The sequence below is a fragment of the Tripterygium wilfordii genome, chromosome 6 (genome assembly GCF_013401445.1).
Source record: "Tripterygium wilfordii isolate XIE 37 chromosome 6, ASM1340144v1, whole genome shotgun sequence".
NCBI lineage: Eukaryota > Viridiplantae > Streptophyta > Magnoliopsida > Celastrales > Celastraceae > Tripterygium > Tripterygium wilfordii.
The window spans coordinates 582,422-606,831 of NC_052237.1; the positions used below are offsets into that span (position 1 = coordinate 582,422).

Sequence of the window (24,410 nt, forward strand, 5' to 3'; positions counted from 1 at the left end):
AGAGCATTCTTTACAAACACTTTAAATTTCACATAAGAAGATGGTGATGATGAAGAACCATGTGTAAATGGTTGAGCTTGATGGAACCTTTTTACCTCCACATTATTGTTATTGCCAATGTATAACACAAAACAGAGAATGAGAAGTAGCTTGGTTGGTCAGGTTGTCTGTCAAGGACCTTGAGGTTAGTTTTTCATCTGTTGTGGTGGTCTTTATATCTCTCGGGCATGACTTAATGTGTGTATGGCATGTGGGCCTTTAAAAAAAATCATTTTTCACATAGAAAAATATAATGTGTAACATAACAGTTCATGAAACTAAAATACTTATATTCAAGCTTCAAATGTTGAAGCAGTGTAGTTTTATTTCACGTCATTTGAAAACAAGTTTATTCTAAATCGAAACCCATTCAGAGCACATCACGGCTCAAACATATGAAATCCAAACCAACCCAGAACCCAGAATCAATTATTCAACTTTGTGCGCGAACAGAAGCAGATGAGAATTAATTATTTAGGATCAGAGAAGGAGCTGTTGAGGGAATGCATGATTTCAGGTGCCCTGCCGCGAACAAACTTTCTCACGGCATGCTCAGCATATCTTTCTCCCTCATCCTGGTTTTCCAGCACTCCAGCAAGCCTGTTCTCTTTGGTCACCCTAAACCCCAAAAATAAAAGAATCAGAAACCCATCATTACAAACAAAGAGAGCAAATAAATAATTAGATAATGTCGAACCCAAAAATATTAAATATTTTAAAATATGAGTGAGAGAGAAGAAAAAAAATGAACAAAATAAGAGAGAGATGCGAGAGAGACAAATGAAGAGATGAGAGAAATGATAAAATAATTTTGTAAAGTAAATCAAAATACATGGATACTGGTTAAGATAATGCTCATATCAAATAAAAACAACAAAAAATAATTTTTTTTCTTGACAAGTCATTATTTTTTTATCAGTTAATTAATCGAAAACTGATTTGCGATCCCATAGATTCAGCAACTAATTAGTCAAAACAGTCTTGTGCCATAAAAAAAAATAGTAAAAACAGTCGAGGTCAAAGTGACCAAATAGCACGAGGAGAAAAGGGGGAGAGGGAGACCTGACTTCAGGGTTGGTGAAGATATTTCGCACCAACTGAATACTGCACATCGTTACAGCAACACCAACAGCCGCAAACAATGGATACACCTATACACACAATATAATAAAATAAATATAGAATCAAATCAAAGAGACGGAAACAATCAGATCTGGCACTATTGAAACAAACAAAAAGGAAAAGGGAAACTGAATCAACAGTAGATCCGGGAAAACCTCAGGCCTGATCCATGGCGAACCACCCATTGAAAGCACTATACGGTCGAAGATCCAATCAAGTGAGGTTAGAAATCGAAGGAAAGATAGGAGACGCGAAGCAGATTTTGTCTTCGAATCTTTGACGTATGTTGGCTAATATACAAGGGAGACAGCCGCCGCCGCTGTCCACATTCATCCACATCGGTATAGCGTCCGAATAGCCAATAATTTGCTGCCATCTGGACGGGAATGTACTGGGAATCATTTAGTTGTCCTGTTATGGTATGATACTATGATGTCATAAGTTGACGTAGAGATTGATGCCGGCCTGGTATGATGTCATAAGTTGGCGTGGAGATTGATGCCAAATTATGGGAATGGGTTACGGATGGCGATCCATCCGGGGGTCCAACCAATGCACTGAAGAATTTTGAAAAAATTATAAATATGTTATATTTAACATGTCGAATTTAATGATATTTTTATTTTCGAAACAAAAATCAAACATAAAAAAAGAAAAAGCATGACAAGTCTAGACAATTGAATATAAATTTAAAATATTTGATTTTATATCACGATAAATTTGATTTTAATTGGATAAAAAACTATATTGACGGATTAGTCATAATAAATATTACACATTCACGATTTTTTTTGAAATTTTTTAAAATATGTTGGTGCACCCATTGGTCCAGTATTTTTCAATACTAAAACTATCCCCCATCCGATGAATGATGGATGAGATTTATAATTTGAATTATAAACTAATTACTTTCACTCTTAACTACCCATGATTTGACATTCTCAACTACCCACGATTTCATCCCCAACTACTTATGATTTGGCATCACCAACTACCCATAATTTGATATCCCAACTTATGTGATATGACATACCAAGACCACCGAATATTTTCTCAGATTATACTACCCAAAGTAGCGTTACAATAGCATATTTATCATGTTCCGTCAATTTCCTTCTGCATAGATAGATTGCCCGTATTTGGTATCAAGTGTTGTTTTGTTTTTTTATTTTTTGTCCACAGCACAACTTATTTTACACACTACCAGTTATTAATTCATTAAATATCGAATAAAAACAACATTGAAATTTTGAAATACATATTTGATGTAGAATCTTATGTTTTAAAGGTGTCAACTTTATTGTCTGGTTAGAAGAGTTCCCTTCATGTATCGGCCCCTCTTCTGAAAGATCTTGTATCTCATGCTGTTTCTTAATATATCTCGTGTTTCATAAAAAAAAAAAGAAAAAAAGAAAAAAAAAGGTGTCAACTTTATTTTAAGAATTCTCAAAAAAATAATTTAATTAATGTACACACGGAACAAATTGAAAAATTAACTTATCGAAACCGCATCAGAAGTATCAAAAAAAAGGGGAAAAAAAATCAAAACGACAGCGGAGTCAAACTTTTGGTATATGTAATATGGCATTATAGTTGACCTTTCGTGTTTAAGCAAATCACATTTAGGTGCTGTCCGGCAATCGGACATTGAACTGCATCATTGATTAACATATGGCAACACGAGCAATCAATGATTAACATATAAATCAAGAATGGGTGAGCAACCTATGCCTTTGGACATTGAACTGCGTCATTTTGTCTTCGGACTTCCTTGCGTCGTCCGGCAATCGGACATATCTCCAGGCAAGGTTCCTTCAGACTGCTATCATTTTCAGGCAGTGGTGGAGGGACCCCAAATTTAAACTGAAATATTAGAGATAGAAGACTTTAGCTGGTTACACAACTTGGATTTCTACCATTGCTTTGATTACCAAACTAAAACATTTAAACAAAACAAAACTGGGTTTGGACTCACACACATCTTTACTCATGGATTTTACTCTAGTTGCCTATGCCATTGGCAATGATTCCTTCCCACCGTCTTTTCCCTGCCGTATTTTAAATGCAGTAGATTATGGAGAAGGAAAGACCGAACAGTAGTACATTGGGTTTGCGGTTTTGGCAAATTAATCACTGTGGTAGTGATGGCAGTAGAGGTTAGCAATCATGCGGCTGAAGCCACTGATGAAGCTTTTGGTCAGAGTTGAAAAGAATTTGATGAAGAATTCCCCTCCACCCTTTGTTAAATATTCTTCAATTTCATTCTCAAGTTTGAAGCAGAATGATGCATGGAGGAATACATCCCAAACTACCATTTAGACGGAATACATGTTTCTAATTAATCAAAATGCCTAAAGGTTTTAATGCAAGCAAATGTTAATTACCTGACAGCTATAATCATTAAAATTTGGCTCCATCAGCAGGGGAACCCCCATGTAATCCTTGAAGAAAGTCTACAAGCCCACATGAAGAGAGTAAGGAAAGTCATGTATGTTGAACGCAGATAAGAAAAGCATGCACACGGATATTGCGTCTGTAATAATTTGAATGATCACTTACCTGTGTTGGAAGCTTACAAGTATTGATACAAATCCCAACACACTTACTTTCCTCCAAGTACTTGCATCTTTCCACAAACACCTAAAGGAAAGACAAAACCAGTCAATTTTAGCAATCCGAACTGCCAATTAGTAGACATACCTTTGATTAGAAACACATATCACGTCAAATCATACCAAAAGCTTGTGAATCTCAGATAATTACCCCACTCTTATATGATGTTCCATCTGGAAGTTCGACATCATTCACTGTGCAAGTGCCCATGAGCCATTGACAAGTAAGAGCAGTCACCCTTGCTTAAAACCATAGAACAGTTAGGTGAGTCCTGGAGCTTACGATATTTTTGAACCTATCTGATTGATATGAAAGAAAAACAGACAGATATAATCTCTCTTTGTAAGCTAAAGGACTCTTAACTTACCAACCATCAATGCAGCTACTTTTCCTCCTCCTATAGGTGCTATGAGCATTTTGTAAAGCTCCAACAGAAGTGGAGGAAACAGCGACTTCAGTATCCTAACCTGTTCTCAAAATTTTCAATAACCAATATACCATAGACCAGAACATACAAAATCAACAAGGCACATAATGAATGGCTTACATTCGATTTACATTTCACACTCAATTTCATATACTCACTTGTCTATATAAAGCTCTCCACAATCACATGAAGCCTTTGTAGGTTCAGGAACAACCAAACAAACGCATGTTCTACTAAATTGCCAAACAAATGTAATCAAAACCTAAAGAACACACAGCTCAGTTTCATATACCTAATTGTCCCTATCAGGCACACAAGCACTTAGATAATTGTCACTGAGGTGCATATATGAAAGCATGTCTTATTAAATCACCAAATACATGCCATCAAAACCTAAATGACACAGACACAAACAGAAGGGGAAAAGAAAAGGAGTGAGAAAAGTGAGTTGTGATTAGGATACCGCGGTGTCTCTGATATCAGAATTGCTCCTGCCCTTGGTCACAAGACGGTTTGCAACATCAATTAGCCCATCGTATCCAGGGTTCTCAGAATCCCATCCAACCTCCTTTACACCCGTTAAAGGAAACAACAATGATAACAATCACAATCACAATCACATAAAATTGCAACAATAGAAAGATAATAATCCGTACTCAGAGCGTGCTCACCTTGATCATTTTGTTCCGAAATAAGCTAAGGAACAGATCATCGATAATTCCCGGCTTGTATTCAGTTTTTGGAGAAGCATCTTCAGAGTTTATCTGAAACAATTGATCTGAAATTGCGTAAGAATCAAAGCAGAGAGTTACCTGCCGAGACGATTGACTCATTTAATATACAGAATTCCCACCGCGGGGGAGCGGATCGAGCAGCAAGAGATACGATAGTTAGGGTTTTGGAGCAGAGGTTTGTGTTTACGGTGAATGTTTGAAGGACAGGAAGGGATAGAGAGAGGACGAAGTAGCGCCAACATCTCCATTTTCACGCACAAATTCGCGAAAAATAACAGGCTGTGAGTATTTCAATAATAAGAATAAAACGCTGCGTTTTGGGAGAAAAAGGAATAGACAAACAGAGAAGCAGTCCGCACTCCTCAGTGAACAACGGGCTCCTATTCTTGGGCTTGGGTTGGACAAACAATTGTAGGAAACAACGGGCTCTTATTTTTGGGCTTGGAGAGGACAAATAATTCTCTTGAATAACGGGCTTGAATTTGTGGGCTTAGTCTCAGAAATAACGGGCTCCTATTGTTGGGCTTGGGATGGACAAACAATTCTCAGAAATAACGGGCTCTCATTGTTGGGCTTGGGTTGGACAAACAATCTTGGAAATAACGGGCTTATATTATTGGGCTTGAATTTATTTGTATTCGGCTTTTATAGATAAAACGCTGCGTCTCAGCGAAAGGAAGAGACGAAAAATTATTGAGAATTAATGGTCATCAGTGACAGTCAGTGATGCAAAATGGCAAAATCCTTATAAAACCCATCAGCTTTACAATGCGACACTGCTGATGATGATGAAGAATCCTGGCCGTCTGGTCTCCGATTCAGCGTCGCTAATCAGAAGGCTATGTACGGTGGCGGCAGTTTATGGGGAAGCGCCGTTGTCAAGGAAGAAGGTAGGGCTGTATCCTTGATTGTCGGCTTTGCCAATCAAGGGAGAGAGCGTGTCAAAGATAAACGAATTCATGAAGGAGGGAAACGCTGTGAGGAAAGACGAGCTAGATACGTGCGTCAGACACCTTCGCAAGTACAAGAGATACCAGCACGCTCTAGAGGTATTGTTATTTGTAGCGTGTTTCTGATTTCTGCTCCATTTGGATTCACTATGATTCATCGTCCAGTTTTCATGATATTCAAAGGGTCAATGATCAATTGCACGTTTGCTGCGTCTACAAAAAATGTCGACGGTGCTGAGGGGTTCTGTAAGATTTTGAGGAATCTTAATGATCTTGATTCTTTTGCCTACCTTATGTTGTTGAAGACTAATGTAGCTGCCAACAAAGAGGCTTCAGAGATGCGCCGGAGGTTAGATGAAGACAACATTGAAATGAGTAGTGAGATTGTCAATTTACTTGAAAAAGTTTGCCCCAAATAGGTTTCATGTTGAGCAGTTTCCACAATAATTTTTTAAGCAAATATCTTGGTGTAGATTTGGAGTTTTAATAGGGACTTTTGACAGTATAATACAGAAAATGTTGTGGCATTCATCATAACAAGCCTAAATTATGAATTTCTATACGAAATTATGCAAACTGTTAAATTTTCCTTCTATAATTTATACAACCACCAAGTGTATCATATTGCAATTAGAATTTCTCTTACACCTTGAGTAGAGTTTTCTCGGAATTTCCTGCACAGTTTGTCAAACATTCCATGCACTGTATGGCAGTTCTGTAAACTGTTAACACGAGAACCTGAAGTGAAAATCAGCTTTAACATGGAGAACCCAAAACCAGCTTTGTTGGACGTATGCCACAAATTTAATAAACCAAATACAAGAATTCAGTACACTTTGACAAAATGATAGTCTGCGTGAATGTCAAAAAGATGAAAAACTGAAAACCAAGCGCACACTAATTATCTATCAGCGTTGGAAAAGCTTCTGATGAGCAGGAGTGCCAGACATCTTTCAGATTTTAAGTTTCAAAGTCACATTGTTGATCCCTACAGGTGATTTTGGTTGATAATGCTCATTCGTATCAACCTCTTCAATTTCCTGGGCAAATACAAATTACATAACACAACCAATATTAGATATGTGTTACACAGAACAATCAGAACAGCTGTAACTACATCAATCATCATTGTTCCCAAACAATTAAAAAGGTCAAACGTGTGTAAACATGAATAAAGTCATAAAGACAATCATCAGATTGAGTTGTTACAATTTCAAATCTGCATAATAGTCACCCGGAAAAGAAAACCCCGCAATTATATCAGGTCCAATCAAATTGCCAAATGAATCATGAAAATTTTGCGCGTAGTCATCTAAAATATGAAGTAGATAAGAAATTATGCTTCTAGTCCATCTGTTTAATGAAAGGTCCAGATTCGCAGTGAACAGAAAACTATGGAAAGCTACAACAATTTCCTCGTGCATATAAACATCACAAATGGAAAGAAACTAACACTAGTGCTCACCTGAACAACATCATCTCCTTTAATGACCCTACCGAAAACTGTAAGCTTCTCATTTAGTATTGGGAGTGGTGCTGTTGTAATGAAGAGCTCAAATCCCTTGCTATCATGTTTAGTCTTAGAGGTTCCAAGCATGAATGCCCCATGTTTTGAACTGGAGAAAAATAGCAAGATTCAATTTTCAGAAAGTTCCAAAAAAAATATAATACCATCATATAGGATTGTGAACAAGAATTAAAAACATGGGAAAAAAAGATGCCGGCCACCTCGTGTCTAGATGACTGTCACGCTTTCCTCTCAAAGTCCACTCTTCTGGCGCCCCTAGATTATTAACACTCCCTGCTCGAATCACCACGTGCTTCATTACATGGTGAAAAAGCATCCCCTTGAAGTGCCCCTTTTGACTGCAGAATCAATAATTAGATTCTTATTATAAAGGATGACTGAGCTTCATATATCATTTGCATTACAAGTACATTTTGTTATCAAATTGACAACCTAGCTATCCATGAACATACAACCACTAGTTATTTAGACAGTAAAAATAGAGCCAGTTAGCAAGATTGTATAGATTTTAGCCTGTACATCTGTAGCAGATAGCCTTATGCACTGGGTTGTCACAATCAAAAACTGAGATAAATAATCATTTAAATGTATGCCGTAGCGGTTCGTAAATAACAAAATGGACACAACATGGTTCATATCAGTAGGAATGCTAACATTAGAAAAAGTAATCTTGAGCTGAATTAAATCTCAAAAGTGGCAATTCCCATACTCACCATGAGTCTATGAATTCAGCAACAACTTCAGGAGAACTATCCTTGAAAAGTTCCACTGTTATAGGGCCTTTTGAGGTATTTATAATCTAGTAACAGAAAAAGAAAATCATAACAATATTAAAATGGAGTTGGTTAAAAAATATTGGGGGACGTATATGCAAGTAATAAAATCCAAAGCAATTAAATGGATAAGAAAAGCCAAAAGTCACATTATGTTCTCTCCCCAAACCAACCATTTTAGACTATACACTAATAGCAATTAACTGCAGGGCCATACGTACAGCATATTCAGGAGGATTGTATTTCTTTGAGCCAGTCAAACGATTTTCGTCCTGCAGAAGAATCACAAAGGAAGAAAAGAAACTAGTTAAAAACGTTTTCTTCTGATGATTTTTTTTGAAAGAGGCAAAGTTGAATGAAACATCAAGCTACTTAAAAGCATTAGTGCGTTTATATACAAAAACATATTTGAACCTGAAAACGTCTTGTGTCAAACATGAAACGAAAACTATGAATGGTAATTGGTTGACAACACAAAGAAATGCCACAATAAATTTAAGAAAAAAATACAAAAGGCTATCGTCAAAATTGTACCTCAAACCCAGATTCTCCAAGTTCTCTCTGATTTCTTGACCTAAACACAAGCCACAAATATCCATTGTTAAAGAATAGTGTATAGTGTACTTATCATTTGCATATACATCTATGTAAAACCCCCACTGTCTTAAAATCTTGGATCATTGTCTAACATCCAACATAAACTGCAGTTATGCAACAGTTGGATGATTATATCGCTAATACAAATGGCCCCAGGACATTGTGAAACACCAAAGCCATTGAGTCTGCCACAAAAACTTGGTGAAACGCGCCTGTAACCATTTCGCTTCTTAACAGTAGGTATACAGGATTGCATCTAAAAACACACACAGTGGCTATATAGGACACCAAACTCGCAACCGGGTTACAACACTATCTAAGCTAAAAGAACTATCAAGTTCAGTCAAAACCAAACTATGGTTATACAACCTAACCAGTTAACTGAGCCAGCAATATGTTTTAAACACCAGAAAGTAACTAAACAGTAGCCATAACAAAAATATAAAGACCAACGAACCTTTGGGACCAATGTCTGTATGTAGCAAAAAGGGAGAAGACAATCAAGACAACAATCAAGCTGTACAAAAGAATAGTAGTGACACTAATTTGACTCGGCACCTTCTTCTTCTTGCTTTGTTGTAGCAAAGCTTGAGGTTTGATCCTTGCCATTAATTGCAGACCTCAAGGAATCTGCAACAAATTCCCACTCTGCAGCATACCATCATTAACAATTCATAGCATATCATCAAAATAATAATAATAAAATATAGCAGTAACAATCGCATATTCAAGATAACGTTCGCCTTCGTTGCTAGGAACTTCAAATTGTTTGGAAATGACTCATTTACGTGATCTGGAGTTTCCAGCATCAATTTCATCGTAATTAGAATATTGGAGCTCAAATCTTCAAACTAAGAGGCAACAAATTCAAATAAATACAAAACCAAAAACTACTACGCTGAATTGAGCCCAAAGAATCGATCGACAAACCTTAGAACAATATCTCACGGTATGAAATCAGTTAGAAACCGAAGTACGCAACCGTAGAAATGCACAATTTTCTCGAGAAAAAATGGAGTATTGCTGGAAAAAGTACGAAAGTATTCAAACGAACAAATCAAATTTCTAGGTTGAAGTTGAAAAGCGAGACGTGGCTTATTTGCTGATTGATTCCCCCGATTCAAGTCAATGAATCCAACGGTTTATGATCTCTGATTCTACATTTCTAATATCATCGATCAGCTGTATAGAAATTGGACCGCCAGCACAAAGCCTGTTTCACCCCGGTGGGCCTAAATTAAGGACCGGGAAGACCATCTTGACTCTTGAGGGCTGGTTAATGATAGCTCACAGTACTAGCTAAAAAATCCAAGTCCTGAAGGGGATTTCCCGGCCCATTGGGCCGATGGTCACTAATAATATTGTTTTAAAAAATAGATATTTTGGTTGATGCAATAAAAAAAAAGAATAGATTATTGTGAAAGAGGGTTTCCTATTATACTACACATAATATTTTGGTCACGTCACATTTTTTGCCATTTTCAACGTTTCTTCTGTAACGTAACATTGTTTGGCGACCGTTACACTTGCTTCCCATATTAAATATGATCTCCACACTACTCTTTTTATTACAAGCAAATATGAGCACTACAAGGGAACGGAAGCAGGGAAAAGAAAAGACATCAATGGAGTCCAAGGCTCTCTCATTGCAAGAGAAAAAAGACTTATTAAATAAGGAAGAAGAGGTTTTGCAGAAGGAAATCGAAGAACTTGCTACATGGGTATGATACATTCAAGTTTAATATATTGTAATTTTTTCTCTAATGAGTTTAATCAACCTTAACAATATTCACTTTTGGCGTATATATATATAGACTGATATGATAGATGGAATGAATGATGAGCAACTGAAGGAGTACCTGCAAAATAGACCTGATAAGTTGAAGACTGTGAAGGTACAGAAGAGCAAGGCAAGAACAAAAGTAAGAGAGAGTTCTTAACTTATAATTTCTTATTTTAATTTTTCAAATTTTGAATTCAATAATGTAACTTATTTTCACCATAAGAATATATATATATTTGCACATTTCGTCGGTTGGATGTGTGTGTGATTTTTAACATCATGCGTGGTGGTTATGTAGGTTCAGAGGGTTGGAAGACCTAAATTATCTAAAACAAATGGAATAATGGCTTCAGTGTTGAAGTTCCACACACAAGATGATGATAAATAGGTGGTCAAGTCTACATAGATTATGAATCAAATTTGTATATGCATTCACTTAATCATATCAATAGACACTACTTATATGATCTTATTTACTTATATATGGTAGCTGAGTTGGGGAATATCTAGTTTATAAGCTGCATAAACATGGCTTTCTTCCCAAAAAAAAAAAAAACAAACAAAACAAACAAAAATTTTGAACACATTCTGTGTCATCTAAATATGTATCTAGAACCAGAGTGAATAAATGTGTCACAGAAATTCCACATCGTCTTCCTGTTGTTCCAGAACAATGGAGGCAAGTGCAAGTCTATATGCTGAAGATTTTATGTTCCTAACAAGAACATATATCTCCTTTCTCCGCCGCTTCACGGGGAAATCATTCCATTGCTCTTTCCTAAGACGAGCTAACATCGATGCCTCACAAAAAGCCACTGCTGCTGGCTTCTTGCTGCAAAAAAGTCAAATGCAAAATCAAATGATCTCTTAGCAGAAAGACATTGATGTATATGACGAGAGAGAAAAACCATAGTTGTCATTCATAATATAACAAGAGTTATTGACTGACCTCCCTCGAACAAATCCAGTTGTGACAAACCCAATTGGCCATCGGTGAGATTCCATTAAAGCAAGGTCATCTGGTATTTGGAGTTCCCATTTACCGGAGGACTGTTCTTTGAAGTATGATCTCACAGCAGACTGAGGCATTTGAAGTTTGCCATCAAAGCTTTCCGAACTGTAGAAGGATACACATCCTTAGATGTACAAACATTTTTGAGTAAGAGATACCACAGATAGAAAGCGGGAGGGCGAGGGGAATTCGTTAATTTCAACATAACTTGTATGACCAATAATAAGGAAGGTGACTTAGAGGCCAAATCCTGCTGATACCATATATCATATAGTGCCAAGCACCTGAATATATATATAATATAACATGCTTTAAAAAATCTTTCAGCTTATCCATCTATCCTATTTATTACTTGGAAATCTATCAAGCTTGTTAGAACTAGAATTAACTTTAAATGGCAAAAAAACCAAAAACCCTAGCACCTTACAAGCTTATAAACAATCAAGTTCATATCAAGTAATAGAAAATTTCGCAAGGAGATTACCTAGATATCCACAATGATATATCACTAAGACGAGGTGCGCAAACAACTGCTTCTTCCTCAAAAGCACCCTCCTTAAATGCATGGATAAGAACTCTAAGAAAACACAACTTATTGCTGCAGTCGATGACAGCTTTTCCATTTTGACCCTGACAAAGCTTACTTTCATCCTTCATAAATTTTAAAAGATCTGCATTGCTATTTGGAGCTTGAGGAAATAAAAGTAACCTATCCCCATGGGTTTCGTTCAAGAAATGAGTAAGCACACAGGATGCCCTTGCCACAATTCCATCAAATGAATTGCCATGATGGTTGATTGATGCCACATCGAAATTATAGTTCGAATTTGATGGTAAATTTCCGTGAACCACATCTTTCTGGCTAGAGGTTTGGGTAATTCCTATCTCAATGCCTCTACTAATAGAGAAACCGCGGACACAATCCCATGGGGGTGGCATAGGAGTTCTGAAAGGTCGTATAGCAGGAGGACGTCTCTCTGCTTTACTGTCATTTGCAGCAGCTTCAGTTGCCATAAGGGACGAGTATGCATTGCAATCAGGGAAATCAGAAGGAAAACATGGCAAGCCAACCTGCAAAACAAGAAAATTAAAGAAGAAATTCAAGGACAACAATATACTCAGCTACATAGATTTACGATGCATACTTACTTCACATGCTATCCAATGTTTCTCACGAAGACCAATTGGATGAGCCCCCTTGGATACAAAACTAGTCCAGAAAACCTTGGCCCAACTTAAGGGGAGCACAAGTGACCACCTGAAACATGAAGGAAGACTAAGTCCACATAAAAACAATAATTTCTTTTCCTTTTGAAAAGGAAGGACAAGAAGCTGACCAATGTATGTGTAATATATATGTAGGCTGCTATTTCCAACCATGACAAGGCAATAACATCAGACTCACTACTGAAGAGCGAAGACAATGATAATAGCCAAGATATAATCACAATAAGTGCCAGTAACTGCTTATGTGTAATAATCCTCTTAAAAGAAAAGAGATAAGAAAAGCAAAGCCAAGAAATTAGATTCGACCTGCAGCAAAAATAAACAAGTTACACAGGAAGCATGAATAAATCAAGGAAAAAGGGATCACCTTGGAAGTGAGCCCTTCTGCTCATAAGTTTTAAGAAGCATAACAGGGCAAGATCGTGAACACTGTGTATTCTCTGATGTCTTTAAGATCGTGGCTTTAGGATCATCGACGCAGAAGGAATCCATGAGTAGGCAATGTCTCTCCAAACAAATAACAGTCTCTTCCACAGGGGGATCTAATCCATTGCAAACATCCCACAAACTTTTTTTGTCAGAAAATCTCTCATTTTCCTCAGGCACTGACTGTGATAGAGGAAATAACCCTTTATTCTCCTCCACAACTTTGGGTACAGAGACATGTCCATCAATGTCTGGCGTATTATTGACTACAGAAGTATTCGGCAAATCTGGATCATCTGAAGTTCTTTTCTGTGGCAATGCACGAGGATCCTTGACGGTTAGAGATAAAACTTCAAGAGAAGAAACGCTCTCCTCATCTTTAAGTATGGAAGAATTCTTAACTTGAGAACATGTATCAGCCTCAGAAGAACAATGCTTCAATTGCCAATAATTATCCGGAACACTGCAAATCCATCAGTTAGTCACCGGCAAATTCTCAACTTGGTTCAAAATGGTCTAAATCTAAGTTGAGGTAACTCACCAAGTAACAGGGTGTAATGTTTTTTGAAGAAGTTGAAATGCATTTGATCCCATAACTTCTATTTTTGCAAGTTGACCCTCAAGTGAGAGACAATTAATCAAGATGCCTCTCTCACCCATCTGAGTAATAGGTATATAGAACTTAGAAAATAGCATACTAGAACTGAGTGCCAAGGAACACACCCCAAAAAAGAATGCTTGGAGCTAAGTTTAAGAAGGATGTATATTCACTTAGCATCATGTTCATACCGGAACAATAGAATCACATTCCCAACAACAAGCATATGCTCAGAAGCTAATAGTCAAAATTTATTGTCCGAATGATACAAATGAAGTATTTCCTTATTCACCACTCCCAAAAACTATGGAAGAATGGTCAAAGACAGTAGCTATAATTAAGTTGTATGCTTCTATACACATATGAAAGACAACAATCAATTATATACCTCCTTTTGACAAGCAATTTTTAGGGTATCATATCCCTCAACAAAAGCAGAAGCATGTATCCACACCCAAAGCTGGCGAAAAGTTGAACAGCAAGCAATCCTCTGTGGTTCCATACTTCCATCAGCAGCAGAGTCATTACCATCATTTTCTCTACTCTGCTGGTGAGAAGGCCGCCACATATAGGTCACAGGAGCAATTGATTGAGAAAGAGGTGCTCCAACATGATGAAGCTGACAAAAGAATGAGTTAATTATAAAATCCTTTGCACATCCTCAGTCATAAGAGAAAAGGCACTTGAGTAACCTACCATGGCTCTTCTGTAGGTAATGCCAGAAAGAACAGACTTCAAATCATCTTCAGATTGAACAGATGGTGAAGGCACCAATGTCATGCTTAGTATTGACATTAATGAATCCTGTGAGCAATATTAATTAAAATCTGTCAGTAACCAAAGTCAATGTGAAATTCCATGCAATTTCAAACACACTTAACATGGAATTCATTTGCAAAACGACTGGAAACGAGTTCGTATGCTGCCTGCTAATTTTGCATTATGGAATTCAATATTTATTGTTCCCAATAATACCTAATAGATACTTTATAACTAAATCCCACATTATTCCAATTACCTGGCCTTGTTTTCTGTAAACAATGTTCTGCAATGAGAGTTGGTCAACTTGGAAGGGAGAGAGGGATTTACGCTATCTTGTTCACTAAAATGTCAGTCTCAATAATATGGAATTAATCTTTCAATCTATTTTAAAGGGAAGGATAACGAAGGACAATTCACAGTCCACAATATGTTAACAGCGCAAGGAAAAAAGGAATACCTGCCTCTGGACCTTCCAACTGAACAGCAACATAGTAGCTAGAATCATGCAAAAGCACTCCATCTTTGAACCACTTCAAGAGTGCCCTAGACCCCCTTCCTCTGCATCACATATACTCGAACTTTAAAAGGCATAGCAAGTTTGGTATTAAACAACACACACCCAAAAATAAACATGCTCATTAATAATCCTAGCAACAGAACAAAAGATATCCTTATTACCTGCCCTGTAAACCCAAAGGAAGGTGGAAACCCCACAGCTTTGTCATAGTGAACCGCTTTGCATGCCAAACATGTGTTCTGAGTCTCTTCGTCCCATCTCCTGAAGTACAGAACCCACTTATAGGATTCCTTCTAAGCTCATATCTCCGACGAACGCGTCGAGAAACCTTCTTCTGGTCCTGTTCCATGGCCAAGTCATTGCTTTTATGGCCAACACCCAACTTCTGCCTCTTTCTACCTCTCTTCTTCCCCGCTTGCTTGTTGTGCGCGGTGGTTCTTCTCCTCTTGTTTCTCCGAGACTTGAAATCACCGTCCAATCGACTTGCTACAATTGACTGAAGAGCCTCAAGCTCAGATCCCCTGGCCTCCGCAAATTTATGCACATTGATCTTTCGAGGTGGAACTGAAGTTGAAACTTGAGAGCATCTGCTTCGATCTGTAGCCATTGAAGAGTTACAGATTTTTTGCTGAGTTTTTTCAGCGAATTAGCTAGAGTCTGGTTTTTTCACTACTTAGGGCTTTTGTTCCGGCGCCATTACATAACCGCGGGAGCGGACAAGTCCGATGGTGAAAAGACTAAACTCCATACGTTATTGGTTATTCAAGGGGTTTCCCCTGCGTGGGCCGTATGATTGGGCCATTAACGGTTAATTGAAGAAGCACGTTGTAAACTTATTGGGCTTCAGTATTGGGCCAAAATTTTCATGCAACAAAATCTCTTTACAGACTAATCAAATAGGCCGCTGTCAGGTTCTACTACCATACAATTGACACTAAAAGCACTTTAAACAAATTAATTGTAAAAAGGTCGTGGGTCTATTTAAAATTGTAAAAAAATATAATTTAAGAGTAATTTGGTCATCTGACTTAAGATATTTTTTGGTTTATACCTACAATACCATTCTTCTTCTTCTTCCTCCAACTATCCAACTCCTCTTTCTCTCATTCTTCTCTACTAAAAGTTATCTCCTTCTTTCTCTCCTTCTCCTTCTTCTGGTTCTCGATCTGAATTGTTCTTCATTGCCTTCTTCTTTGTTTTTGGCCGAGCTTCTCCTCTCTTCATCGCCTTCTTCTTCGTTGCTCGATCTGGACTGCGTCGAATTACTATTGTCTCTGTTTTTTACAGATCTGGACTATGCTTCGTTGCTCAATCTAGGCTGTGCTTCGTTCTCTCTTCTCTCCTTCCCTTCTCTGTCTGGTTTGTACCTGGTTTGTACCTCTCTTGCTTGTTCTAGAAAAATATTTACAGTTGCAGAGATGTACCACTATAGTATCACCAACACTAAAAATCCACTAAAATGATACAATTGAACCAATATTCATACTTCCTCTTCCTAATTACTTTTCATTTTCTTGGTCACCTCTCTTGCTCGTTATGAAAAAACATTTATAGCTGCAGAGATGTATCACTATAGTATCACCAACACCAAAAATCCACTAAAATGATACAATTGAACCAGTATGCATACTTTATCTTCCTAATTACTTATTATTTCTTGGTTTTCTTTTCTTGGTTTGTACCTCTCTTGCTCGTTCTAGAAAAATATTTATAGCTACAGAGATGTATCATTATAATATCAGCAACATAAAAAATCCACTAAAATGATACAGTTGAACTAGAAAGACATGTAATGTAATCAAATTTACATTCCAACATTTGTATAATCATTTTAAGAGCAAAAGATATAAATTGAACACTAAATTTGATCTTCTGTTTAAAAGTATCGCTATTGTATCGCAATTCATGGAGAGAGAAAATCAAATTTGAGGTTATTCTGATAAAAATTGGTCCCCAATGTACTTTTTTAAAATGATGTTTTAATGGTTGTACATTTTTACAATTAAATACAACCTAGTGTACCGATCTCCAAAAATCCCTTCTAGTAACTCGACTCATTAGTCATAGATTAAGCCTCTTCATACAAATAAGAGGCCCATAATTAGAGCATAATGAGATGACATAGTTCATTTCATGAAATTTGTAGTGTACCTACAAAAAAAAAATAAAAAAATAATCGAGAAGAAGAATATGCAAGTTTATCATTTGAACATCCGATATGCATCTAAACTCAAACCGTCAAATCCACACACAAAAATTTCCACCAGATGACAAAGTAAGTTGGTCTAAGAGCCGAGCGTGACCATAAGAATATTGCTCCGAATGGTAATATATGTATACAACCACCTCTCTTAAGAACAATCACATGCAAAAAGCATTATCAACCCAATTTCAGTCATAGCATTCCACATATACATTTTAACAAACTAGTTGCACCTGAAAATTTCTTACTGAACAAAGGGATTCGTTGAGACCTAAAACCAAACAGCCATATCACAAGCCAAATAACAGGTCGTATGTCGATAGGGCACCATTGGTCCTTGCCAAACAAAGATACAGACACTCAAAAAAGTCATTTAAAAGGTGACAATACATTATAGATTTCATTTAAAGAATTTGGAACGAACTAAAGTGATTGTAGTACAAACCTAAGAAGTACAAACCCAATGAATAGTACAATCAAAATCCTTACATGCTACCTTAAAGATTTTCCATGGGCGTAAATGGGACACTCTTGGGTCGCATGACTCGATATCCTGTGTAAACAGAAAGGCACAAGGAGACTACTGACAGTAGAAGGGCAAAAGCACTGCCAACGTCCGTTGAGCTGCCTTCGGCCGACTGGGTCAGCATGGAACTTCCTGAACTAATATCCAACGGCACCCAGTCGCAGTTAACAGAATAATGTCCAGATCCATGCCATGGACTCCCATCGACTGGATACCAGAATGCAACAGACATCTTGCCAGTTCCACCAATTGTAAACTGAGCATCCTGCACACACCAAGTGGGAAGCTCATTTAGATCCTACAGATGTAAGGTACTCTTTTACTACAAAATACAAACTTATTTAGTGATAAAAAAAAAAGAGCAATCAATGAACTGTTAAGAAAAAAGCAAAATGTTATATCCAAATTACAGATGTATTTTTGGCGCCTGATTCTTACAGTTTTGCATGATCAATGTGAATTGCTAAGAAGAGCAAGGATATGCTCGCCAGTTACAAATTTTTTAGTCCAAATCCTATTGTTTTCTAACAAGCAAACAGAAGAGAAATGGGTGAAGCTAGCAATTTATAATAGATCCTCAAAAATTGAACACCAAGAAGCTAAAACTTGGGCATGCAAAAGATAATAGCTCTTAACCTGTTGTAGGCGATCCATGGTTCTCAAAGGCCTTGAGAATTCAAAATAGTATGTCCCCTTATGTCCAGATGATGAATATGGACTATCTTCCTCTACAAAACCTGTCAGAGGTAAATAATAAAAAAGGAAAGATAAGGCTCATTGATTACTCTTATGACTCATGTAGCCGACCTCAAATGATTTGCAATAAGGCACAGATGATGACAATGATGATGATTGACAAAAGAAAGATCGATCTCTAGTTACATAGAAAGGGTGAATAACGGTTAGATATGAGTCATCTTATCAGAAGCACGCACAAGAGGATCTTTTAATGCTAAAAATAAGAAACAACAACCAGGAGACAAAGCACAGCAGGATATAAGAAGGGAGGATCTTTCTTGTTTTTGAACCTATGATGCCTAGATTGCTATGAAACAACATTACCACTACACCAAGGTTCACCCTAAGCACAAAAATCAGAGTGCGCTAATGTATGGAAAATGAATTACTAGATACAGAACAATAATAAGATTAAAGCCGAATGTTCTTCATTGGTCCAAATCAATCTTGTAACCACAAAACATTGCAAACAAAGTAGATCTTGCTTTTCCTTTTCAATTTAAAATAGCAAGTGGAAAACTCGGGTAGATTGGCCTACGCACAACTCGTTAGGAAAATAAAATAGAAACCAGCCACTACTTAAAAAATGCAGGATATTCAAAACAATAGTAATAAACTTGACAACACAACTGATTTAAGCTTCTTTCCATGGCCAAGCAATCTTATACATGGCAATCACTTATATGAGGAAAGAGTCAATTACCTGAAGGAACCGTGAAACTACTGTGCCACCAAGCCCCTTCCCAGTTATTTTGTGCACTTGTATCATTACCTGATAATTGAACAAATCAACTGTCACTTTCGTGCTTCCACTACTTAAATATATAATGTATATAGATGTATGTACGTATGTTATCATAAAGAGAGAAAAGCAGACTATCTTTAACGCGAATGACAAAATGCAAAGTGGAAATTGTGGTTACGTGCATTGCTGAAAAGGGTATTTATTAATGTGTATATATAAGCTCTCCTCCTTAATATACATATATAAAAGATGAAAGATACATGTTCTTCAATTTAAGCATATCACTAATATTCTGACATTTCAAGGTAATAACGCATCTTAACGGTTGGTAAACAATTAATTCCTTTGATGAACCGAAAAATTAGCAATACGAACAAAAAGTCACACTTAATTGACGTCATATTTTTTATAAAGCAGAAAGTTAATTAAGTATTTCCTACTAGAAGGAGCCAGGAAAAAAATATGAGAAAACTTAAACGTACTAGAACAAACAAGACTTCTCAAAATATGAAAAGCTACATGAACAAAAATAAGACTACATTTCAATCAACAGAAACTAGAAGCCTTTCATTTTAGTTTGCAAACATATTGATAGCTGAAAACACTCTCCCTGATTGTGAACAAAAAGCCATACAACCATAAGAAATACAACCTTTACGAAAAGCCAATTTCACTACGAATGAATATAAAAACTCTCCACTATAGAATTTAAAAAAGCAAGGGAACTTCCCCCTCCTGCTCGAGGGCTGACTCACTTCTCCGAGCCTTACTCACTCCAGGAGAGAAAGAAGCACATATATTTACCCAAAAGCTAAAACTCAAAGGTAAACTTATCTTTTGTAAAACCATTCAGAATCTAACCTCAGAGTTGAGAATCTGAAATCTGATAGGACGGAGGTCGGAGAAGGAACATATCTTTTGTAAAACTAGCTCAGAATGCTCTCTGAACTAGTATGTCTATGATATTTTCTTTCGGCACACAAGGATAGAAGTAGAGACAAGAAATTATGAAGTTATGAACCAGGAACATCATCATACTAAGCGGTGGTGTATCGCTGACAAGGAACTCTTTAAAGATTGCTATTGAAAGAGTATGAATCTAAAATAGTTGAGGATGGCTGAAAGAATAAGGAGTAGATGCAGTAAGATTTAACTGCTATAAACAAAGGAAGTACAAAACGTGGAACTAGCCGTCTTTAATGGGCATGAGGGATGGAAATTGTTTAAACTTCATTAAAAAAAATTAGAAAGTGTACTCAAAAAATTAAGGATAATGATGGATGTCCCTCAGAGATTATTTAAGGCTGAATTTATTTTTCTCCTGATAAATATTTAACAATTAGGTTCACTGAATTAATTTATCAATGTCCACTGAAAGTTCAGTGTCTACAAAGCATGAAATTGTCCACTTCATGCTTTAATACTTTGACTGTGTAGGAGACAATTTGTAGTTACTTTCTCTAGTGCCTTTCCCTGTTTCCCACTTTATTTTCTCCCTTAAAGAAAGTCCCATCCCTTTCGCGTCAATGCATCATAAACAGGCCTTTCATATCCTATCAAGAAAGAGCAAATGGATGGTAAATTCTAGTATTACCAGAAGGACCAACTCCATCCAGGTATCTGCAATGCGGGTTCCAGGAGTAAAGATCAACCAAATGACCAAACCTGTTCAAATAGCGAGTGAAGAAGAAATTAAGTATAAATTGAGCAAATTATGTAATTCCAAAACTCCATCCATTTTTGTGGTGATGATCACTGATGAAGATAATGTTTCTCCACTCCACCTGTCACCTCCATTTCCTTCTTTGTTGTCTATTGGATTGCCACCATAGATGCGTCCTGGTATAGCATTTCCAATTGAAAAGTGCATAATGTCAACTTCATGGCCTTTGCAACTCTTCTGGGTGCAAGAGTCGGTACCTTCCTTACAGCCACCCATCTTACAAATAGATTTTCTCAATTATAATCCAAAATTAATAAAGAGAAGACAAATATAATTCACATGAAAAAACCATTGCACAAAAGAAAAACTACGTAACTTACATTATGATAAGTTGCATCACCCCCAATTTGAAACATGAGAGCAACAGATGGGCATTTGCTATTGTCACTGCAATGAATAAGACAAAACCAGAGCATTTTGAGCCCCCCCCCCCCCCCCCAATAAATCAGCAGTCTATAACTGTCCCCAAAAGCATGAAATGACAAATCAAAACAAAAGAAAAAAAAAAGCCAACGAAATAAAGTTGAAAAAAAAAAAACTTACATCGTTATGCCATTCAACCACTTATCTAAGCGATTTACTATGTTGCATAAAAGATTCTCAAAAACAGAGTACAAGAGGTTTTGAATTATGATAACTTTATGTTAAAAATTCAAATGGGTCCATAAGAACTTCACCAAAACAACCATATCATCCCAAAATTATGGAACTACGTAAAACACCCAATACGTCTAACTCAATCCTCAGCTAAAGAGACACTCTAAATCTTTCTTCCCAAAACAGAACTTACCCTTTCGAGTACGCATAGTCCCCATCAACTTGCAACAAGAAGCGTACATCCTTGCCGTCATGTAAAGCCTGCAACAATCATCATCCACACAACATGACCTCACCGAATCAGAAAATACAAAATAATTAAAAATTCAACCAAATATAAATAAACTTGCATGAGATTGGGAACCACATATACCTTAACATTCATTTTACCTCCTTTGTACTCCTTATCCTCGTCAGGATCCAGAGCGGGGAGGAGAGAGAACTCGAATCCTTCAATGTCCTTCCAGTCATCGGGGCGCCCATCGATGGTGACGAGTCCAGGTTTGAACTCAGCCTGCACTCGGATCTCCGAGTCGGAGTCGCAGTTCCACTCGCCCGATTCCTGGTGCGAGTTGACCCGTCCGACGATCAGTGCGCAGCCTAAGACGGATAGCACTGAGAGAAGCCGAAGCATTGTAGAACGGAATCGATCTTCAGGCGCAGGACCGAGTCAATGAGAAGGAATTGCTTGCGTTAACGGAATGGAATTCACGGTTTGGCTTATATAAATTTTAATTGATTACTCCAAAAAATGTAATCTGTTTAAAAACTATTTTTTTAAAAGAGATTACTAATTTTATTTCTTACATCAATTAATTATTTTAACTTTCCTTTTTCCTGCTAATTATTATCATATTATGTCCCATTTTTTAACAACCTGATAGTCATACCATTTTGTTATTTTTCGGGTTGTCATATTATCCGTATCGAAATTTCTCATCCAAAACCCAATATTTGACAACAAGACAATAACATCGATTTTAATAGGAATCAAACTCATGATCATTTGAATCTATACGTTTTACTCGAGAGACATTCACAATTAAATTAGTGTCAAATAATTAATTATTATGTTGCATTTTTTTTTCAATCATCCCTAAATATTTGAAAAAAATTTACTTCTGTTGTACTAATTGTTACATGTTAGTACCAAGTGTACTACAAAACACACGTCATGAGATTGAGATACGACTTGGTCGTATATTAGGAACTCGATAAGGAGTGACATGCTCCTCGAACTTTCTGGACTTCTATTGTTGACCAAAATGGAGATGTTAATGGGTTTTTTCGACTTAAGAAACAAAACTAATGGGCTTTCCAGAACCCAAAACTAAAATACTTAATTTTATCGAATAGAATAAGAGAATCAATGAATCATAATGGTCAATGGACATTGCTCCAGGTCCATTGGACTGAAGTGGCCCATTTACCCACCTCATGGGCTAAACAGTTCACTGAGCGACGCCTTATCGAAACTCCAAGACCAGATTTTCGAATGGTGCCAAACAAGGGAAATGAACGGGCTTGGGCTGTTGGGCCTTTTGTTCCTATCAAAGCTGGCTCTGAAAGAGGTGCGTTTATTTGCTCAATTAATGATTTAATTAGGAGTACTTAACAACCCCATTAAAATGCTTCTTATAAATGATTGAGTTCTCTGGGCCGTTCCATTAATCATAGCTAATAAGGCCCACTCAAACTGATAGGAACCATTAGGATTTAGGATACACTTAGGTCCATTATTTTTGTTCGGTGATGGAAAACCCACTTGAGAATCGGTTTACTCTGAGACCCAACCGTGAATATAATATTAAGAATGGAAACAAACCCAAATACGTGCGTCTAACTCACACATGACAAAATATGCTACGCCACTCAGGTCAATTAACATCTAATTTATTCTCAACTTCCTTTTTATCTTGACAAGGTGGATCTAGCTCAATCTCAACTGATCGGTTTGCTTGATTTATGCCAAGTGAACAAATCAGTGGTGTATGTTAGACGATCAAGATCAGAGCATGATCCGGAAGGGTAGGAAGGTCGTGTGGCTGGGAGGGGGCATTGTGAATTTGTGATCAAAGGTCCGGCCCCGCAAGCGGCTATTCTCGAACACTGAGCCGTTGGTGCCTACTTGACGCACTGTGGTTGGAACTCGGTGCTTGAAGCGCTACTTAGTGGGGGGGCTATTTTGCTCGTGTGGCCAATGCAAGTTGATCACTTCTCCAATACAAAGCTATTCGTTGATGAATTGAGGGTCGCAGTCAGAGTTTGTGAATGCTTGGAGGCTGTCTCCGACTCGGACACATTGACTTGAATTTTGACCGATTTAGTGAGTCGGAATGCACCCGAGAGGATCAAACTTGTGGAGTTGTGAGAAGCACTCGAAACCATTGAAGAAGGTGGAAGCTCTTACAAGACTTTACATGCAATGTAGCAGTGGAAGACTTATACAACCTGTGATTCAAGTAACTCGTTATACATATTTGATTTGCGATTTGTTCTCTTTCGAATAAAGGGCACTACTATTATATATGTAAATACAATTAGGGATGACAAAACTCTGTCATGATGATCAAATTTGTTCGACTCGAATTAAATCAAGTTTAGACATTGGTTATATGTCCGAAATTCAAGTTTAAACACAAAAATATTATATGGTTTAAAATTGAGTCGGGATGACATTTGAATAAATTGGACAAATCGGACAATCCGGAATAAATATGAGTTTTATCAATTAAGCACATTTAAAATTCAATCAAAACTAGGGTCCAAA

General features: G+C 37.1%; 6 protein-coding genes across 10 annotated transcripts; 1 reads left to right on the forward strand and 5 right to left on the reverse strand.

Moving 5' to 3' along the window:
• Positions 1-268: 268 nt before the first annotated feature.
• LOC119999668 lies at positions 269-1,494 on the reverse strand. The gene is made up of 3 exons (XM_038847370.1): positions 1,317-1,494; positions 1,102-1,190; positions 269-657 (listed from the first exon to the last, which is right to left on the reverse strand). Exons 1-3 carry the CDS (start codon positions 1,344-1,346, stop codon positions 510-512), a joined length of 267 nt encoding a protein of 88 aa, XP_038703298.1. The 5' UTR covers positions 1,347-1,494; the 3' UTR covers positions 269-509.
• Positions 1,495-1,519: 25 nt separating this feature from the next.
• LOC119999667 (beta-carotene isomerase D27, chloroplastic) lies at positions 1,520-5,205 on the reverse strand. 3 transcript variants are annotated; one of them, XM_038847366.1, is made up of 9 exons: positions 5,055-5,205; positions 4,873-4,965; positions 4,665-4,769; positions 4,142-4,241; positions 3,925-4,016; positions 3,721-3,801; positions 3,546-3,614; positions 2,893-3,024; positions 1,520-1,718 (listed from the first exon to the last, which is right to left on the reverse strand). In XM_038847366.1, exons 1-9 carry the CDS (start codon positions 5,181-5,183, stop codon positions 1,668-1,670), a joined length of 852 nt encoding a protein of 283 aa, XP_038703294.1. In that variant the 5' UTR covers positions 5,184-5,205; the 3' UTR covers positions 1,520-1,667. The 3 variants fall into 3 exon arrangements, with proteins under 3 accessions (XP_038703294.1, XP_038703296.1, XP_038703295.1); XM_038847368.1 differs by having other exon boundaries at positions 4,873-4,926; positions 5,014-5,183; XM_038847367.1 differs by lacking the exon at positions 1,520-1,718 and adding an exon at positions 2,309-2,541.
• A 428-nt stretch (positions 5,206-5,633) lies between these two features.
• LOC119999670 lies at positions 5,634-6,488 on the forward strand. Of its 2 annotated transcripts, none has more exons than XM_038847372.1 (2): positions 5,634-5,984; positions 6,051-6,488. In XM_038847372.1, exons 1-2 carry the CDS (start codon positions 5,777-5,779, stop codon positions 6,302-6,304), a joined length of 462 nt encoding a protein of 153 aa, XP_038703300.1. In that variant the 5' UTR covers positions 5,634-5,776; the 3' UTR covers positions 6,305-6,488. The 2 variants fall into 2 exon arrangements, with proteins under 2 accessions (XP_038703300.1, XP_038703301.1); XM_038847373.1 differs by having other exon boundaries at positions 6,069-6,488.
• A 161-nt stretch (positions 6,489-6,649) lies between these two features.
• On the reverse strand, positions 6,650-9,908 carry LOC119999669 (peptidyl-prolyl cis-trans isomerase CYP21-4-like). The gene is made up of 8 exons (XM_038847371.1): positions 9,714-9,908; positions 9,241-9,431; positions 8,721-8,760; positions 8,408-8,458; positions 8,127-8,212; positions 7,614-7,751; positions 7,351-7,501; positions 6,650-6,925 (listed from the first exon to the last, which is right to left on the reverse strand). The coding sequence occupies exons 2-8, from the start codon at positions 9,390-9,392 to the stop codon at positions 6,839-6,841; spliced, it is 705 nt and encodes a 234-aa protein (XP_038703299.1). The 5' UTR covers positions 9,393-9,431; positions 9,714-9,908; the 3' UTR covers positions 6,650-6,838.
• A 1,052-nt stretch (positions 9,909-10,960) lies between these two features.
• Positions 10,961-15,818, reverse strand: LOC119999671 (ribonucleases P/MRP protein subunit POP1). Of its 2 annotated transcripts, none has more exons than XM_038847374.1 (10): positions 15,270-15,818; positions 15,053-15,149; positions 14,526-14,633; positions 14,218-14,448; positions 13,773-13,891; positions 13,173-13,694; positions 12,728-12,836; positions 12,063-12,649; positions 11,516-11,683; positions 10,961-11,398 (listed from the first exon to the last, which is right to left on the reverse strand). In XM_038847374.1, exons 1-10 carry the CDS (start codon positions 15,713-15,715, stop codon positions 11,200-11,202), a joined length of 2,586 nt encoding a protein of 861 aa, XP_038703302.1. In that variant the 5' UTR covers positions 15,716-15,818; the 3' UTR covers positions 10,961-11,199. The 2 variants fall into 2 exon arrangements, with proteins under 2 accessions (XP_038703302.1, XP_038703303.1); XM_038847375.1 differs by having other exon boundaries at positions 15,049-15,149; positions 15,270-15,589.
• A 1,783-nt stretch (positions 15,819-17,601) lies between these two features.
• Positions 17,602-22,361, reverse strand: LOC120000191. The gene is made up of 8 exons (XM_038848133.1): positions 22,014-22,361; positions 21,834-21,901; positions 21,364-21,430; positions 21,105-21,259; positions 20,915-20,985; positions 19,279-19,347; positions 18,474-18,574; positions 17,602-18,102 (listed from the first exon to the last, which is right to left on the reverse strand). Exons 1-8 carry the CDS (start codon positions 22,272-22,274, stop codon positions 17,809-17,811), a joined length of 1,086 nt encoding a protein of 361 aa, XP_038704061.1. The 5' UTR covers positions 22,275-22,361; the 3' UTR covers positions 17,602-17,808.
• Positions 22,362-24,410: the final 2,049 nt, after the last annotated feature.

Excerpts from the sequence above, each read along its gene's own strand:
- LOC119999668 (XM_038847370.1), bottom strand. The coding sequence starts at position 1,346 with ATGGGTGGTTCGCCATGGATCAGGCCTGAG. Across the intron at positions 1,191-1,316 it reads CGCCATGGATCAGGCCTGAG|GTGTATCCATTGTTTGCGGC; the intron begins GTTTTCCCGGAT and ends TTGTGTGTATAG. Across the intron at positions 658-1,101 it reads TTCACCAACCCTGAAGTCAG|GGTGACCAAAGAGAACAGGC; the intron begins GTCTCCCTCTCC and ends TTTGGGGTTTAG.
- LOC120000191 (XM_038848133.1), bottom strand. The coding sequence starts at position 22,274 with ATGCTTCGGCTTCTCTCAGTGCTATCCGTCTTAGGCTGCGCACTGATC. Across the intron at positions 21,431-21,833 it reads GACTATGCGTACTCGAAAGG|TGACAATAGCAAATGCCCAT; the intron begins GTAAGTTCTGTT and ends TATTCATTGCAG. Across the intron at positions 18,103-18,473 it reads CCATGGATCGCCTACAACAG|GATGCTCAGTTTACAATTGG; the intron begins GTTAAGAGCTAT and ends TGGTGTGTGCAG.
- LOC119999669 (XM_038847371.1), bottom strand. The coding sequence starts at position 9,392 with ATGGCAAGGATCAAACCTCAAGCTTTGCTACAACAAAGCAAGAAGAAG. Across the intron at positions 8,761-9,240 it reads TACAGACATTGGTCCCAAAG|GTCAAGAAATCAGAGAGAAC; the intron begins GTTCGTTGGTCT and ends GCTTGTGTTTAG. Across the intron at positions 6,926-7,350 it reads AAGGAGATGATGTTGTTCAG|GAAATTGAAGAGGTTGATAC; the intron begins GTGAGCACTAGT and ends GTATTTGCCCAG.
- LOC119999670 (XM_038847372.1), top strand. The coding sequence starts at position 5,777 with ATGTACGGTGGCGGCAGTTTATGGGGAAGCGCCGTTGTCAAGGAAGAA. Across the intron at positions 5,985-6,050 it reads GATACCAGCACGCTCTAGAG|TTTTCATGATATTCAAAGGG; the intron begins GTATTGTTATTT and ends TTCATCGTCCAG.
- LOC119999671 (XM_038847374.1), bottom strand. The coding sequence starts at position 15,715 with ATGGCTACAGATCGAAGCAGATGCTCTCAAGTTTCAACTTCAGTTCCA. Across the intron at positions 14,634-15,052 it reads TTCAGTTGGAAGGTCCAGAG|GATTCATTAATGTCAATACT; the intron begins GCAGGTATTCCT and ends TATTGCTCACAG. Across the intron at positions 13,695-13,772 it reads ACATTACACCCTGTTACTTG|TGTTCCGGATAATTATTGGC; the intron begins GTGAGTTACCTC and ends ATGGATTTGCAG.
- LOC119999667 (XM_038847366.1), bottom strand. The coding sequence starts at position 5,183 with ATGGAGATGTTGGCGCTACTTCGTCCTCTCTCTATCCCTTCCTGTCCT. Across the intron at positions 3,025-3,545 it reads TTAATGATTATAGCTGTCAG|TTTAAATTTGGGGTCCCTCC; the intron begins GTAATTAACATT and ends CTAATATTTCAG. Across the intron at positions 1,719-2,892 it reads ACGCAGTTCAATGTCCAAAG|TGCATTGGTTGGACCCCCGG; the intron begins GCATAGGTTGCT and ends AAAATTCTTCAG.